Source organism: Hirundo rustica, chromosome 5 (genome assembly GCF_015227805.2).
Source record: "Hirundo rustica isolate bHirRus1 chromosome 5, bHirRus1.pri.v3, whole genome shotgun sequence".
NCBI lineage: Eukaryota > Metazoa > Chordata > Aves > Passeriformes > Hirundinidae > Hirundo > Hirundo rustica.
The window spans coordinates 53,764,032-53,781,645 of record NC_053454.1 but is presented as its reverse complement, the minus strand read 5'-3'; the positions used below and the strand labels follow the sequence as shown (position 1 = coordinate 53,781,645).

The window sequence follows — 17,614 nt, the reverse complement described above, 5'->3', positions numbered from 1 at the left end:
GTCCCAGCAGTTGCCCTGGTCATGAGACGGTCTGTATTTCCTACAGTATGATACAGAGGAGCATGACCCCAAACATCAGCTCAACTATGACCTGAAAGAATGGGTAATTTCCCAAGAGATGGACCTACCAAATCTGCTAGAGGAAAGCAACAAACAGCTCTGTGCTAGGGCATTTGAAGGCACGGTCCTTTCTCTTTTTCGCTGGGGACGCCACCGGAGCTGCGGCATGGACCCTGCACAAATGTGTGAAGGTTTGAGTGACTCAGGTTGGCTGGTAGGGAAAGGGAGGATGTCCTGGTTGCTAGAGGTGTCGATGGGTGGTACAACCCCGCCCTGCAAAGCCAGTGTCAACAACAGACTGCTGTTAGCTACAGAAGCAGCCTGAGAGCTGATGTTAAGATATTCCTCTTCCTGGCTGCTACAAGCTTGATTCCACATCCACAGCTAGGAAAGACTCAGTCTCTCCTTGCTAAGACACAGAAGGCACCATTTTGCTGCTGTTCACCCACACCAACAAAATGGTGATTCTGAAAGGCACGCATTTCAGAAGATGATGTCTCTCTCACCCCACACAGCTGATTCTTTTGCAGCGGCCCACCTCCTCCTCCTGCGAAATACACGTGAACAGAAGGGAGGAAGGAGCAATCAGAGAGAAACACAGTCACATGTGCCCATAATCCTGTCTCATAATTGCAGGGCAAGAAAGCCAGAATCCAACCATAAGAGCATGCCTACTAAGAGGGAGTTGTACCAAAGAAGCAACTTATTTCATGCAATGGGAAAGCCTCTGGCAGACAGAAGCGAGCTGTGTTCTCCCCTTCAAGCGTTCATATGATTCCTATTAGTAATGCAGGAAGGAAAAAAAATAACAAAAAGGTCATTATTTCCAAAGGTTCACAGGACAGCTGAAGCCACACATCACCTTTAAGAACGCAGACCTGCTCACCCTGGCTCGAGACCCCGCAGGGCTCTGCTAATTGGCCCCTCGGTAAACACCCAGCAGCCAGGGCCGCCTGGGAGCCCTTCCGTGGTGCTTTGATCAGCCGTGCTGCATGTGCGGTGATTCCACCCAGGGAATCCCCACCCAGCAAGCAAATGGAAAAATTCCCTCCTGTGCACGGTGACTGCTTGCCTGGCTGAATCAAAGGCAGCCAGGGCTGCGGGTTTTCTTTACTCGCACCTGAAGCATCATAACTACTCCTCTCCTAGAGGGAAAGGCAAAACATACTAGGTCACGTACGCTGTGGAGGCAGGAGCAGAGAACTTCCTTCCCTTCACAGTGCTCCTCAGAGACTGCTGTTTTAGAGCAATGTACTAGCTGCACATTTTCCCTCTCTTGCTTTATTAAAACACCACACTTGTGTTTTCCTGCTTCTTCCCTGTCAAAACGCATCTTTCACTCCTAAAGCATAAACTAACAGAAGAACTCTGGCTTGCACACGGACACACACACTGTGACTAGAAAAGGGTTTGATCCCAAAACTGCTGGATGCCTTCATTTCATCTCAATTTCAAATGAAATTAAGGTCAAGGCACCTGCAGAGTTTGCCCAGATTCTCACTCATACATGAGTAAATGTAGAGCCAATCAAGCGTGTACTCTGGGGAGGAGAGCTAAGAAATAGTATTAAAGCAATTTATATGACATACAATCAATTTAACACTGCCATTTAAGCGGGTGATCAGAACTCCTTCACAGCATACACAAAAAAAAAGTTGTTTGTAAGACCATGTAGCAAACAGACAGGTTTTTTTTACCAGCTGTGCTTTTCAGGTGTGAATCATTATTTCCAAACAGTGATTGAAGAAAAGTTCTTTTTAGACTGTGAAATACCCAGTTTAGGGAAGTCTAGCTTAATTACCCATTGATCAGCCACTAAGAAATAAGATATCTTGAAACCCTCAGGGACTTAACAGTACTAAACAAGACATGAAAGTAACTTCAAGAATAAAAGATTTCATTTTCCACCTGTAAGTGACAATTAGATTCAGTATTTGCTTCTAGTTTTTCCAAACTTTCAGTTCTATATTTAGGAGAAAGTTGCTTTTCTATTGTTTTCAGCAAGATAATATGGTCACATAAAGATACACACAGCCCACTGAGGCTTCCCCCTCTCTCATTTCACTCCCACAACCAGCCATCACACAGTCCTACCTTCCCAGTTGTTGTCATCACACAGTGATGTTAAATCCAGCCGAGGCACTTCAGATACAAAGCTGTTTTCCTCATCATCAGCATCTTGATTTCTTTGCAACTTGTTTTCAGGCATGCTTGGATGTTCTTGAATCTTCATACTTGAAGTCAGCTATGTTCCCATACACCCAAGGAAATGAGAGAGAAAGAGGAAAAAAAAAAGGGTTTCAGGATGCAGAGGGGGAAAAAAAAACCCCTGCAAGTCACAGCAGCAGTAAGCTCATGCCTTCAGCTAAAAAGATCCAAACAGCCCCTGATGTTTCCAGCTCCAGATTCAAATCCCTTGCTTGGCGACCCCTGTGTACTAATTGCTCACTCACGCCAGTAAAAACATCCATCCATCTGCCTTCCTTGAATTTTTCCTTCTTTAGAAAGCTACTGCAAGTTCCCGAGACTGCCTGCCCTGACAACTTCATGCAGCTGAGAAAGCCTCTCGTAGTGGATTGGGATGAAATGGGAGGGAGGGAAGCAGGGGGAAAGGGAGAGGGAGGGGGTGGCCACGTACACTTCCTACAGGAGCGCAACTCCTTCGAGCAACAACAAAAATGCTGCTGCTGCTGCTGCTGCTGTGAGGCTGTAGCAATATGGTGCCTTCTAAAAAGCAGGCACCAGAGCTCCCGAGGCAGCAGCCGCAGCCAGCCAGTGGCGCAGGCTACGTACATGAATGCTCTCATGCAGGCTGTGCTGGCTCAGATCAATTAGTGCCAGCTAAGCTGTGCTGGCTGCACATTCCCCGATTTCCTGTGGTTGTTTTCTAGCTGGGCGTGGGGAGAGCAGAACTATTTATGGAGGAGCTCTGGGTATTAAAGCGGTCTTGCGCAAATCCAAACGGCAGTAGGGTTTGGCATCTCAGCTGCAAGCGGTGTGGACTCTGGGAAAACGCCAAAAAATTCACACAAGCATCCAGTAACAGGAATAAAAAACCCCCCAAAAAGCAGAATTCTGTCAAGTACGTGATTCATCAGCTAGTACTACCTAGAAGCGAGTGCTGTTTGTCTCAGCACTGCTCTCCCCTGCACATACCGCACGTCCGTGTGCATTTGTGCAGAAATCCCTGCCATTCCCACAATCCAGAGACACAGCGCGCCTGTCTGTGACAGCGCCTGATGAGAGCGCTTCTGTCACTCCAAAATAAACTAGCTGTAATGCCTCGCAGAGGGCAGGAGGGGAAAGGAAGTGTAATGCCTGTACATAAACATGTGGTGTGATATGTATAAACCCACCAACAAACACAGAGCTAGATGAATAGACAGGATTACGTTACTACATAAACTATTTGGATTTCTTAAGAACAGCTTAGGCATAATTCTCTCAAATATAGCTCAGTGGGCAGTCAGCATGCAGATTTTCCCTCTGCAGGTATTTTGAAAATCTAGTAAACAATCTGCATATTCTGATATGGGAAGAAAATGGGCCAAAGGAAAATAACCAGCATTTTTGGACCTATTTTCCTCGTGAATCCAGAAGCACGGTGAAATGCTTCAATATCATGCCACTAAGGCACATTTACTTTTTCTCCTCTGCAGAAAGCTAATGATACGTTTGGTGCAGCTTTTCCCTTTTGAGCAGAGAAAAACAAGTAACTTTCAAGAAGAGGGGAAAAAAGCTGCCCAGTAGACAAATCATATGAATAAATGTTTTTATCTGGATTCAGCTCCATCAATTCCTGCAAGTGAATAGGGTGCTAAATAATTCCATCTAGGCTTCCTTTCCCACAAAAGGATCAGGTGATCTTTTGAGGTCCCTTTCAACCTGGGCTGTTCTACTGTTCTAAAAATCTGGTTGATAAATACCCTGGTATTTGTAAAGAGTGCTCTGCATTGTATTTGTGTAAGGTGTGTATTTCCTGTTCATTTCAATAAATGGCCTTTTTGAAACATTTTAACAAAATGAAACACTAGATGACAGTTTGCCAAGCGCTAATAACTCATGCAGCTTGACGCTAAATCTGATTACAAATGTGTTTATTGTGAGAGCTCTACGTGGAAAAATGCTAATTCACCATTCAATATCTTTTAAGCTGCTTCCCGGTTGGAAGGACTTAAATATTTCTCTAAGGTCCATTGACAAATTTCCTGCCAGGATTTAAATAGTCTGTGTACCTCACAAACAAAGACTGGTCAGTGGCCAACTGTACCAGTTGATAAACTGCTTGTAAATTGCCAGCACAGTATTTAAAGGTGATATTTTAAGGCAAGGAAAGAAATAAAGCACCGAGTTTCAAAACTGGTGCTATTTTTAATAACAAAGAAGTGTGAAGGAGAGGAACGTACCTAGACTTTATCAATTTCAAAACTGGTGCTATTTTTAATAACAAGTGTGAAGGAGAGGAACGTACCTAGACTTTAACAATTTCAAAGGGAGCAACCTGAGAACATCATCTTATCACCACTACGGATACCAATTAGAGATAAATGTCTTTCTATGAAGAGTGCACAATCTCCTGACTTATTAAGACTCTTAAAAGATAGCTGTAGCAGATATAAGGGCGCTTCCCAGATAGGTAAACATTTCCATTACACATACATTAGAAAGATCATATCAATGTCTTCTTCCTCCTGAAGTCATTCCAGTCATTGGAAATATTTAAAAGGTATGTAAAAACAGGCCTGTGCCCTGCCTGCAGCCAGTTACTCTCCTTTCTTTGCTCACTGATGTAGGCTCTAATACAATGAATAAATCATTAGGTGTTCTGAAGAACAATGCTGGTACAAACCCAGGAGACTCAAGAAAGCAGATGTTTAACTTCCTTTGCATTAATGCTCCAAACCCATAGAGTGGTAGATAATTCAGTATTCCCATCACTTATTTTCTTTTTTGATTTCCTGACATCACCAGCTGCCAACCTCTAGGAAAAGAATCAAGCAAGGGAGAACTACTTTGCTTTAGGTATGCATGTGCCACGATTTCTTACAAACCAAAGGAGCAACAAGTTGATTATGTTGGCAGCCACAGTTCACTGCAGATATTACATAAATGACCACAAAAAAATCTTCAAAGCAGGTACTTGAATTCTGCTTTTTAGAAGCTGGTTCTGCAGCCATGCTTTGCAGGCACCAGTAACTGCAGATCTAAGTAGCCTGGGGATAAGTCAGCTGCATTCATTCTCCCTGCTCCAATGGAGATTGAGCATAAAGAGTAGCTCAAACAGCGAGAAATAAATGGCAACAAAAAGACTTTTAAATTCTGATCAGGAGGTTGCATTCTGTTCAATTACATATGGATTCCAAGCAACTCTATATAAAAGGCTTGCTTCCCCTACATGTGATCTTCCATTAGAGCCACAAGCAGGAAGCATCCTTAAGCACATCTTAGGAATACAGCCTGATGCAAGAATACAAGCCATTTTGCTGCCTTCCTCCTGCCTGAGCCACGCCAACACCCCTCTACACTTGTTGCCAGGTTGGTGTGAATCTTAAATACTCTTCCCTTATCAAAACCTGGGTACCAGAAACCTGTGTTTTTCATCCTGGAGCTTAGCTACATCCAAGAGCAGATTATGAAAGTTACAAAACCACTGAAAATTCATTTGAGGCTTGTGATTCAAGGTATTTTTACAGTCTCATGGAGACCCAAGTCAGCACAACTATGGCAAATTCCAAATCCTTTTCCTAACAGCTTTAGACTGGAGGCAGGTTAGAAAGATAAAAGAATAAGAACCCTGTCCCTTCCTCAACCTGAATGAGTTGTTTGTTATGAAACATATGTCTTTAACCTGCCCTAAGCAAAAGGCTTATAAGGGGCAAGGAATGTAAAACAACTCAGCAGGAATGTAACATTTTCTTGACCTTTTAATTCCTATATAATACACAATCTCTGCATTAAGATCCTCTCCTGCAGTTAAAATTTTACACTTTAAAACTCTTCCTAAGGTGTAGTTAATTTTAAGGTTATGATTTCATATTTAAATGTATCTCCACCAGGCTAATTTACAGGCTTAGTAGGAGTATTGTGTGGCATGGCAGCAGCAGCAGCTTTTCCACGTGCAAGTGGGTACGTGAGGAACAAGGTGTTGCAAAATCTAGGCTCTGGAAAATAGAACAGCTCACGAGCAAGTGCAAGGGATTACTGACCCTCTGGGAGCAAAGTAGGAGATCCATGCAAGCCCAGTCAGAGCAGTGAGCAAAGGCAGCCCTGAACACACTTTGCAGGGGCTACACATTTCAGGGTCCCACAGATTTCATCAGCTCCCACACAGCTAATCAGCTGTTAGCAAACTTTTACCTTTCCTGCTAGGTGGAAAGGATTCCTACCAGAAATGAAATCTAATTTAAAAATACTACCAGCCTTCAGGCAACTCCAGACAGCCAGAGAAATCAGACAGTGGTTACAGCTGCTTTACTGTGCCCATTTAAAATGGAGACACAATTGAAGGAGAGGTGCCTCAGACGAGTCTCCTCAGTATTTTAAATCCTTGGCTCCCTAGGTTTTTTAAGCAAACCCAAATGAACCAGTGACTGCAAAGGGGTTCAACCTAACCCAACCCCAGTCTTTGAAAACACCATAAAGCCAGTGCAAGAAGTGTGTGTGAGTGTGTGTGTGTGCAAGAGAAATGGAAAGCTGGGGTAAAAACTGCTGCCATGAACATCACATCTCCCCTCCTGACATCCATCCCAGCCATCAACTCTTAGAAAGAAGCAGAAGGTGATCCACTTTTCTGAGACAAATGGATTACAGACACCTATGTTCAAAAGCAACAGGCTGCATTAGGAAATGATAAATAAAAGGCCAAATGATTTGAGAGAAATCAAGAGAGACCAGCTAATCTTACTACCCTGGCAGATAAGCAGTCAGATGTCCTGTTTGCCATAATTAATAAGGGAACTTCATGTCACTTAAACCACAGTGCTGACTTCAGTGATCCTTCCCCTTTTGGCAAGGAGGGATCAAAGGGACTGACACAGAAACTATCAGACTCCCCAGTGGCTGAGAGGCTCCCCAAACTACGTAAATAAAAAGCAGAGGTAAGGGACAGAAAAAGTACATGCTAACTCCATTTCTCTTTTGAAAAACAAAACCATATGCATAACTAGTTTTTTTTTTTCAGTAAAAAGCTCATTTAGAGACCATAAAACTGAAAGACAAAAACAGCAACAAAAAAAAATACCAACCTGAGAATGCCTGAAAAAAACCTCATCGTTTTCACTTTCTTTGCTATAAAAACAAAAACAAAAACAAAAACAAACGAACATATTACAAACACAAACCCAGACTTGTCTTGTAACAAAAACAAGCAGGACTTCCGCACACAAAGGTTTTTACATTCCTGCTACTCCTGCACACTCACTAATTCACACAGTAAATGAAGGGACTCTCTGGGCTGCAGCACTTCAAGCTGCTAAACTCTGCATTTTTTTGCTTCCTCTCTGGAGCTATTTGAGAACAATAACGTCATTTAATTCCAGTGCCCTTAATTCAAACGAATAGAATTATCCCAACAAATGTAACTGTTGAGAGAAATTGTCATCTCAGGTGAGCAGAGTGAGGCTGTACAGCCCTCACAGAAGAGTGAAGCACAAGGGAAGGGGCTGGATTCCCAACCCAGAGGCCAAGTAAGACAGGCCCTGCATTCCTGTGTGGAGCATGCTTGCTCAGATGCTCCACAGCTGATTTCTTTTCAAGTCTGCACCATCAGCACCTTCAGTGACATTCCTATCAGGCTGGGAAAGGAGCCTTGGCGGAGTGTGCTGCAGGGCAAAGCCCACACAACACACACAGTGCCTCCATCAAGCTCTGCTTGGAAGTTAACACGGTGGGTAATCTGTTCTGTGGCATATGTGTCACCCCCACAGCCTGGGTGGGAGATCTCTCAGGCTGTACTACAACCACAGGGAAAGGAAAACATATATATATATATATGTACATTAAAAAAAATTGAAAATCACCTTTCTTCAGATAAAATTTCCATGTCATCAGGTCCTGTTCTGTCTAGAGGCTTGGATGAGCTAAAGCTTTCCGTACTCTGCAATACAGTAAATATTAAAGCAGTAAGATATAGATGAGAAACAGATTCAAGCTGCAGGCTATTAAACAGATAAAACACAGAAATATCCATCAGGTTTTTTAGGAAAAAGGGTAACACTCACACTACTGCCTGCTGCACAACAAACCCCACACTTTATTGCCCATAAACCGCAAGAAAACCCAACTGCTCACCGCTTTGTCTCTTTTATCAGACGACCTCAAAATGTCAGAACAGAATAATTCTGCATGGTACCCCGCCAGCTCCCATTTTACAGACTGACAGACAGCCTAGGCTTGGGAGCAATCCTTTGGCCCGTGCAACTCCTGTAAGAGCAGGTAGCAAAATCCACAGCAACTTCTCAGCAGAACTCTTTATGTTTGTGTTAGAAAACCTCCACTTCTCAGCCAAAATCTTCCGTAGTTCCTTCTTAAACAGGCATAAGAATGCAAAGAGACTGCACAGATGTAATGCTGGGATAATATGAATGCAGGGCAAGCAATCCAACTGGTTATGACCTCTTGCTCTGAGATTTGTCTACCATTAAGAACGTTACCACTGTTGAGCACTGTGAGGACAAGCCATGTGGCCACTTCAAGCACATGTCCAGGTGACTTTCTGCCCTGGGTTTTGGGCAAGTCCCTCCTAAACAGGAGGAAGTGGCTTCCTGCCCTGGAAACTACATGCACAGACTTCTTGGGGCAGTCACAGCCCTCTCTCACCTGCGACACCTTCAGCCCCATATGGTGACACAGGTCAGTCATTCCAGCCTTGCCTAATTTGATTCTTCAAGTCCTACTGATACCTGGCTCCCACGTCCCTAAAATGTGGTTACAAGTTTCAATGCTTTGTGGATGGTTTGCTTGGGAGTCTAAATGGAACTGACAGTTTCTCCACCGCTGACTTGTGCTTTTGAGCCAGATGCAATCAGACAGCTAAGGGGAAAGCTTCCGCACACTGTCCTACATACTCTTTCAGGCTTTGAAAAAAAGGAATGCTCAGAAAAGGGTGCTTAAGGAGAGACAACATCACAAACTTATTTACATGACAAAGGCCTATTAGTAAATGCTAAGGTGCATGTTATGTTATACTCCAAGTAGGTAGTCTAATTGGGGTTATTATTTGATGTGTAAAGGTGTAGCCAAAAGAAAGCTAAACCATCACACACCCTTCTGGCAGTCTCTGAAATGCAAGTATGTAATAAACATACTCATTAAAACTTAAAAAGCAGCTTCTGCTCTTCCAAAACAATAGCACCATGCTCTCTGCAAGATGTTTCATAATGATAACTTGCAGCTGATCATCCCTTTCTGACACTTCCTATAGCAGAGCAAGCAAGAATCACACTGCTGGTCATCTTGGTTAAAGTGCTTTTAATACAAAATTAGTTCATTTTACATTCCTTACAGCCTTTGCCCTTCAAGAGATCAAAAAATGAGGGGCAGGGTAAAGTCCAGTGGACACAGCTAAGTTTAAGGACATTTCTTCTGGGCACATTTGAAGACTTCATGAATGTTTTTCAGGTCCACAGCAAAAGTGGACACTTCAGGTCAGTACTTCCTTTCCTAAATCCTGAGAAAAATCCTCATTTACATTGAAACTGCTTTACAGTCCACAGGCACAGAGAAAAGGTGCTGAAAAAATTATAAGCACTAGACCTTTGCCTTTCTTAAAGAGCATTGCTGCAAGCAAAGACAGAAGTGTGAATGTGTCTGTCTCACTCTGCTTTCATGAAGTATTACATAAGAAGATTGTGGATACTGAGCAATAAATTTAAGGTACTAAATTGAGGATGGTATACAATTCTTGGCATCTTGCCTTCTTTTGATCATAAAGAAAAGCAAATCTGCCTCTCTCTAGAATCTCTGCACAGGGTAAGAACATCAGATCATCGCAATTTTGTGATCTAAACAAAATGAATCCAAACACAAGGTCACATTAAGAACTTGCTTTCAGCAGGCTCTAAAACTTAACCAAGCACCACTGAAGGAAATGGTCTATAGCTCAGGAGAGTGTTTTCACACAGCTCTTGCTGTTCCTGTTAACCATGCAATGCATGCTTGGTGCAGGCACAGAGCTTCTGCCACTGCACACAGTTTCTCAGCTGCTGACACTCCAGTCAGTGCTTGCTCTGGCTGAGAGGGAGGGAGGGTGAACCAGTTTTATTCTATAGCTTGTAGAAGTAAGCAAACTGTCCTCTACTGTGAAGGTCACATGAGAATATGCTGGAAAAGTTCTACAGTATTCCAGATTTTTACAAGGTTATAAGAAAGTCACTGATGTTTTCAGTAGAAGGTGGATAGAGGGATCACCTTTTGGACCAACACACTTCAAAGTGTTTTCCAAGCTGCAAGCACCAAAGTAAAACACAGGCTTTAGGGAAAAGGCATAAAATACCTTTGCCATCTCATTATCAAGTAGTCACTTGAAACTAGTTTCGGAACTTTGAAGGAATATGAAAATAAACTTGACCTGAACATGAGAACCTACATCTAAGGTTCCAAACTCTTTGCAAGGCCTTTGAAAGACTGGGAAAAAGACCTATATCCTTTTATGCTTTCCAAAATGCTTCACCAAATTCAAAAGAAATAGCAAAAAGTTGTAGAAAGAGAAAATGACTACACACGGAGTATCATAGCAGAAATACGGTTTCTCAGTTGCTTCACCACAAGGGTTACAAGTGTGGGATCCAGTGTTTCCCATAGCCCAAAATAGGCACTGAGGCCTGCACTGCAGGCAAAAATGGCTACCTAAAGGAACCAGATGTGCACTGAAATAAAAAAAAAGAGGTTTTCCCATCCTAGTAACAGACATCAAATAGTGCAGCTTACCACAGGACTGTCCTGGTTGTCATTAAGCTCTGAGAGCTTGGTGCTGGACTTCTGCCGTTTTGATTTATTCCTTTCACTAAGGTATCCGGAGCTGGTGTCCTGTAATTTTTCTACATCTTGAGCACCTAGAATACAATCTTCAAGACTGCTGAATCCAGAGGGAATGTTTTCCTTGTTGACAACTTCCCTAAAAAGAAAAGGGACATTACAGCAAGAGGTTGTTTAAAACACTCTCTTGCTACGTTTATGGTAGCAATAGAGAACTACATCATACTGACTTGGTGCAGTTCCAGCAACATCATCTATTCCCCACGAAACCATCTCTGGCTCTTCCCAAAGCAGCCAAAAACACACACTGTGCAACGCTAAATCCCGCTGAGGAGTGATGTGGTACGTGCACTAGAGCCAAGTGTATGTACCTCAGGTGAGAAAGCCGGGAGGATCCATGTTTGGGATTTGATTCCCTTGCCACTAAACCCAACACAGAGAAGCCTTCTCATGGAAGCTGGACTAGCCCCCGGCTGCCTGTGGAATTTTTATAGAGAGTATGAAGCATATTTTCCTTTGAGACACGTGCTTTTAATTTAGAAAAGTGATTCACAGCTGCAGTCCAGGGATCTCCTTCGGTGCATGACACCGCGTAATTGGCCCTCTTATTCATAACTCTCAAATGCAACAGCAGGACTGTGGTGCTTTAGCCAAATGCTTGATTTCTATTTGGGAATTACACAAAACATTAAAGGGAATGTACTTCTGCAATGGTAACACAACTATTAGGACAGAGCACTGTTTTGCTGTGTTGGGAAGAGAATGGGACAGCCGGCCCTAAGTCATCATGCGATGCACTCCCTGAGAATCTCTGGCCTTTCAGGGTTTGGGCACGTTTACCAGAAGCCTGGCATATGGATTATCTTCCCCTGTTGGATCCTTCAGCAGGCAGCTTTCCATTTACCATTTATTAAGCAGTCTTCCCCTCTACTTTGCCCAGCAGTGAAGATGCACATTCACATCACTACACCATGGGAACAGGAGAAACACAAGGCATCTCATTACCCTGCCAGAGCCCAGAAGGCAGCTTGCTTACACTTGACACTGAAACTGGAACATTTGTTAACTCTCTGTGTGGCTGTCTTACACAGCGCTGTGCAACTCCAAAGCCTGCTTTCATGAACAGCAGGAGAATTCATCTAGACCTGACTGGTGTGATAAGCAACCAATTACTCTGCAGTATCTGGACAGCGCCAGCATGGCAAGTATGCAGAACAAAAACAAAACTAGAAGGTTCCAGTGACTTTCTAGATGACAGATCTCTAGGTTTTGTTGGTGGAAAAGAGATACAAAGAGGTATGATAAATCTCTGACTAAACTTCTAAGATAGTACATTTGCCTGTGTGGAAGTTTTTACAAACCCTTCAGCAGACCAATTACACATTCAGAGCCTGTAGATCATGTAATCTTCAAAGCCTGGGAGTTCACCTATGTGATTTTGTGATAAACACTCGTCCTGCCTGTAGTCCCATCTTGTGACATTACAAATCCCCTTGTGATCCATCACAAGGCAAGGAGATGAAGTCACTGACAATCAGAAAAAACAACAGAAAGACGTTTTGAAAGGAAGACTCAATTTTGATAATTTACCCAGGGAAATCCCAGCAATCTGACCTAAGGGAACCAGGGAAAACAATTTGGACTACAGCCAGCATTCAAAACTTCCCAATGTGCTTTAAATCCTTTGCTCCAGCTTTCCAGAGCCTGAATAACTGCGTCAATCATATCTGGAGGCAGTTCTGCAACACAACATTGAAGAGAAACCCTGCAGTACTATATGCTTCCAAACACGTACACTAGCCCGTCTCTGACCTACTTACCTGAGAAGCCCGTCAGCAGGGCTACTTAACAAGAAAAACTACTTTAGAGCTGCTGCCAGATGCTTTGGTGACTTGCAAGTGCCAATTTCCCAGGCCACTTTTACAGGGTATTTTGATTCACTATGAAAATGGTGCCTTTTTTTTTTTTTTTTTTTTTTTAACTACAGATTTTTTTTGTACAACAGCAGCACTGACACATTTTGGGGAATACCATGGATGCAATATTAACATGAGGTATTGATGGCTATGCACCCGTATAAAAGTAACTTCATATAAGAAGGTACAAATCCAATAGAATTTGGGGAATTCAGCACCAAGGAAACAACAATAGGAGACTAGATGTTTATTTTGGAATCAGTTTCAAATCCTAGCAATCCGGTACTGCAGTGAGGCATACACATTCTTTCCAAGAACAAGTGCTGTGTTACAGATAAACACATGAGTTAAGCACTGATTAGAATGTGGCCTTGTGAAGCCTGTGCTAGTTTCTAAAATACAGCTATGCCTTGTGTAACAAGTTCGTTAAAGCTGTGGTGGTAATTCATTTGTAACACACAATATATGTCACAGCTAGAGAAGTATGAATGAAAAAACTGGTATTATCTTTACTCTTTGTCAGACATTTAATGAAATTCACTACCAAGTCATGTTTAAATTTCGTGTAATAGGGTTGATTAAAAAAATATCTTAGATTCTGATTAATCAAAAGGAAGATTTTTCTAATCTCAGAAAAACTCAAAGTCTCCTCACTAAACCCAAACACAAGCTGTGCCTCTACACACAGAAGAGGAACCTCAATTTTGAACACATCCTGAATTCAGAAAAGCAGCTGAGCTCAATGTTTTTATCTAAAAAAAGTTACAGGCAGCAGAGCCAACTGCTTGGAAATTTCCACTAATGCAACAAATACTGTAAGTAACCAATTCCAAATACTTGAATTAAAAACTTGACTGCATAACCCCCCTTGATACTTATCACGCTTTGCCCCACTCCATGATCAAGTAAACTCTCCATTTCCCATCTCTAACTGATGCAATGGAGCTCTGCACAGGCACTGAAGTCTTCTTACACTTTCAACTCAGGGCAAAGGTCAGTGCCCTTCGTAACAGAACTCAGCATTGCCTTGATAAGAAGACATGACTGGGGTAGACTTAAAAATACACTTTCCAAAACAAAGCAATCAGGCTCATACATGTCTCTGCTTCTCCGGGCTTCCTCCTGCTCTTTGTGGTGCCGCCTCCTCTGCCTGGCAGACACATTAGAAGAGGCTGAAGATGTCCCGGATTCAGAGTCCTCTGAACTCTGGCCACCTGAGCCATGACCATCAAAGAGATGCTGCTCCACGGCTGAGCGGATTGTCTTCTCTAAATACCTGTCAAGCCGAAAAATAAGGTCAAATGAGCTCAAAGACTTTGTGGAGCTCACCCTCTGCAACAATAAATAAAACAAGGGTATCTGTGGGTCACGTTTTCTCAGGATGGCAAAGCAGCACAAAATGTTCCAGTGCTACGCCATATGCAAAGAGCAAACCTAAAATCTTCAGATACCCGCTGGTTCAGGTTCCTCAGAATAGCTGAGCCTTCCCAATTAATATTGCTCTTTTTATTTCCAGGGATGTCTGAAATTTCAGTGCAACAACTAATTTTACTTACTGCAACTACAGACATTGGTGCCTAATTTCCATCCTCCACTTAAAAGCCCCTGCTGTGACAAAATTGCATTTGATACCCAGCCATGCTGACAGTGGTCAAGCCTGTTGTGCAATACCAGCCCAGTAAGGCAAGGGATCACCTGCAAGAAGATGATTCACTGCTGTCTCACAGAGGGGTGACAATAAGCAAACAGTAGCTCACTACAAACTCCTCACCCACACGTTGTGACCAAGCATGGGTTTTGTTCTGAGTTCATGCTGTTTTCACACATTCTTGGACCACGTTCTCCTGTATCCACAGCCACCCTGACACCGGTGTGAGAGCACCCTGCAGCTGCTTCAGTTAAAGATGTGGGACTACTTGAACTTTCAACACAACTAAATTTTCATTTTGGTACTGCCATTTTCCAGTAATATTTCCTTCCTTCATCAGAGGAAGCTTTTATGGGAAAAGTAATTTTTTTTTTTTTCCGAAGAGATCATATAGAAACACTTTTTTGTATACATCCCTATACCATCTGTTTCTTGCAATGCTTTAAGCAGTCACCAAAGAATGGGGTTTTCAAACATGCATGTACAAAATCCATGTATGGCTTCTACTGTTTTTTCCATAATTAAAATGTTATTTCAGGATTTGCTGGTTAATTTTCAACTGAGTAGTTACAGTATGGGAATCTATGCTTGGGCTGATTTCTCCTTTACAAAAGCTATGCTAAGCTGTCATACTTGAAAGCCTGCTGGGACTGCAGCTCCTGGAAAAGTCAGAAGACTTTAGCTAAACTGCAAGAGCCCAGATGGTTTAACTAGGCAAATATGCCTGCATTTCACTATTGACAAAGATCAGTTCTGCAAACCCATCAGCCACTGGGAATTCCCAGCTCCAGCAAAGGAGCCAACTCATTTTAGCCCTGCTCCTCCCAGTTACAGCAGTAGGGTCAAGTCACGTCCTCTGCTGGGATGCAACAGGGAGCAAACAAGAGCAAGAGGATGACACAGTGCAAACAGCTTCTTGAAATATGCAATCTCTGCCTAAGCAAAACATCACAGGCACAGTTGAGCAAAGAACCAAGGGCCTGAGAAGTTTTCAGAAGGAAGTGATTTATTTTCATTGCAGATGAATTGCTTTGGGAAACAATTCTTTATCCTGCCTGCTTTTTTGTTTATGTAAGAACAGCTCTTAAAGAGAAATCAAAGAATAGACAGCAATACTTTAAGAAGCTCCAAGAAAGATAGCTACAAAATTGTAAAACACACTTACTCTCCTGTTGCAGGAACATTGCTATTGACTTGTGATACATGGGCACTGTATAAAAGAAAAAAAAAAGAAGAAAGTTAGATCTTATTATCAAAATAAGGTGTTAAAACCTCTTTCTCTTTGCAGTGCTAAGATTTAAAGGTCTGAGATGTCTCAACAACGATTGCGTACACATCACAGGTTTTCCCCTTAAGGAATTTTCACTCCCACTGTGACGTGGCACATTTTGACAAGTCAATATCCTCAACAATTAATTTCCCTGTCATGCCCATGCAATAAGCAAAGGTCTAATACAGCAAGTATTTCAACCTCAACGTGTTACAGATTTTTTGTTTTCTTGTGGGCTTTCTGCTGCTGATGTTTTAGCCTCATCACAGAAGTCTTTGCCTTTTGAAGCTGACTTGAAAATGTACATACTTAATATTTAACTGCTCTCTCTGTTTAACTATTCTCCCTTGGAACATGCTCAAAGAACACATTCGTATTCTTCGCTTCACATTTTAAAAAATAAAACCTATGTGCTCTTCTTTCCTTTTTACCCCGGTCTGTTATCAGGCTCAGGAAGAGCTGACACAAATGCAGATGTTATCGCCCGCTGTTCAGAGTCCTCCTGAACAAGCTGACCTGGCACAGGTGTCACTGCTTTCTTCCTTCTGCCAAGCTGAGTCCCATCCTGCCCCTTTTTCACCTACTGACTCAGCTGACTTGGCCTTGCAGATAAGGTGACACTGCCTATTCATCCTTCCTGCGACCTCCCTTAAGTCAAATAAACTACAGGCCTAGTGGTTCCATTTTGAATTATCCTCATATCAGCAGAGTACAACTGGCTGATAAATCCCAGTAAAATGTGGTCAGGGTACAAAAGCCAGGCTGCATGCGAGACGTTCTTCCTGCCAAAATAGCCATTCACTGTTTTCACCAGTTTCTCTCAAACCATTTTATTGCAGAAGCATCAACAGCTGATTTGCCCTTGCTGCCCAAAGGTTTCCTCTCTGCTTCCCTTGAATACTTTGCACTTCACTGTAGGGCTAGAGCTAGCTAAGAAGCTGCAGCACTCTCAGATGACCACTCTGGCTTTACTGGGTCTGAGTGTCACTCGGGCAGAAGGCAGGCAAGAGAGGAAGAGAAGGATAAATGAGGGGTCGCTACAGCTAATTTAACAAAACCAACAAACCAGCGTGACTCCTCCTCACTTACACCCAGCTGCAAATTACACTTGCAGTGTGCTTCAGGCTGAGCCAGTGTGTTCACCTGGGGTCTAACCACACACACTTCCTGGCCAGTCCCAGCTTCACTCAGCGCTACTCTGCAGTCCCAGCAGAGGTCACCGGAGTGGTGGCACACCAAGAAAGCGGTCAGGGACTTGCCAATATGTCCCACATACCCGCGCAGGACCTGAGCAGTTGTGTCGTTCAGATAACTTCAGGAAGGCATACAAACAACTATTACTGTACCTATAATTACAGACAAAATATCTGCATACAGGAAACAAAATCTGCAAGATCACACTTCCCGCATCTAACATCTTGACTATCAACTACAGGATGGTGCTGGAATTTGAAGTGCACATTTCAAGCACCCTACTTGCTTTCCTGTTTGCTTACAGGAACTAAGTGGCCTCTTCCCAACCCAAAACTCTTTTTAAAGGCCTGGTCTTCCATGGAGACATATCAGCAAGTAAGGCGCTAGTGCGGTAGGCTAACCCGCATTATAAGATACAATTCGTGTGCTTGCTACAGCTCCTGCACCCATGAGAGTAGATTCATGCTGCATCAGCTTTTTATATTATCTACATGCAAGCCAAACTGAGTGAGGGTGTCTTTCATATCACACTTTTCTTCTCTGTTTTCATGC

At 42.9% G+C, this 17,614-nt stretch overlaps 1 protein-coding gene across 5 annotated transcripts in view; it reads right to left on the bottom strand.

Annotated features, from left to right (window-relative positions):
• The window catches only part of FAM13A (family with sequence similarity 13 member A), a 146,261-nt gene that overhangs the window by 22,849 nt on the left and 105,798 nt on the right, over window positions 1-17,614 (bottom strand). For all 5 annotated transcript variants that reach the window (XM_040064094.1, XM_040064093.2, XM_040064095.2 and 2 more), the window contains 6 exons: window positions 15,764-15,808; window positions 14,047-14,226; window positions 10,987-11,173; window positions 8,079-8,155; window positions 7,305-7,347; window positions 2,155-2,305 (listed from right to left, as the gene is read on the bottom strand). In XM_040064094.1, coding sequence (XP_039920028.1) covers window positions 2,155-2,305; window positions 7,305-7,347; window positions 8,079-8,155; window positions 10,987-11,173; window positions 14,047-14,226; window positions 15,764-15,808 — 683 coding nt within the window. The remainder of the gene's footprint in view (window positions 1-2,154; window positions 2,306-7,304; window positions 7,348-8,078; window positions 8,156-10,986; window positions 11,174-14,046; window positions 14,227-15,763; window positions 15,809-17,614) is intronic.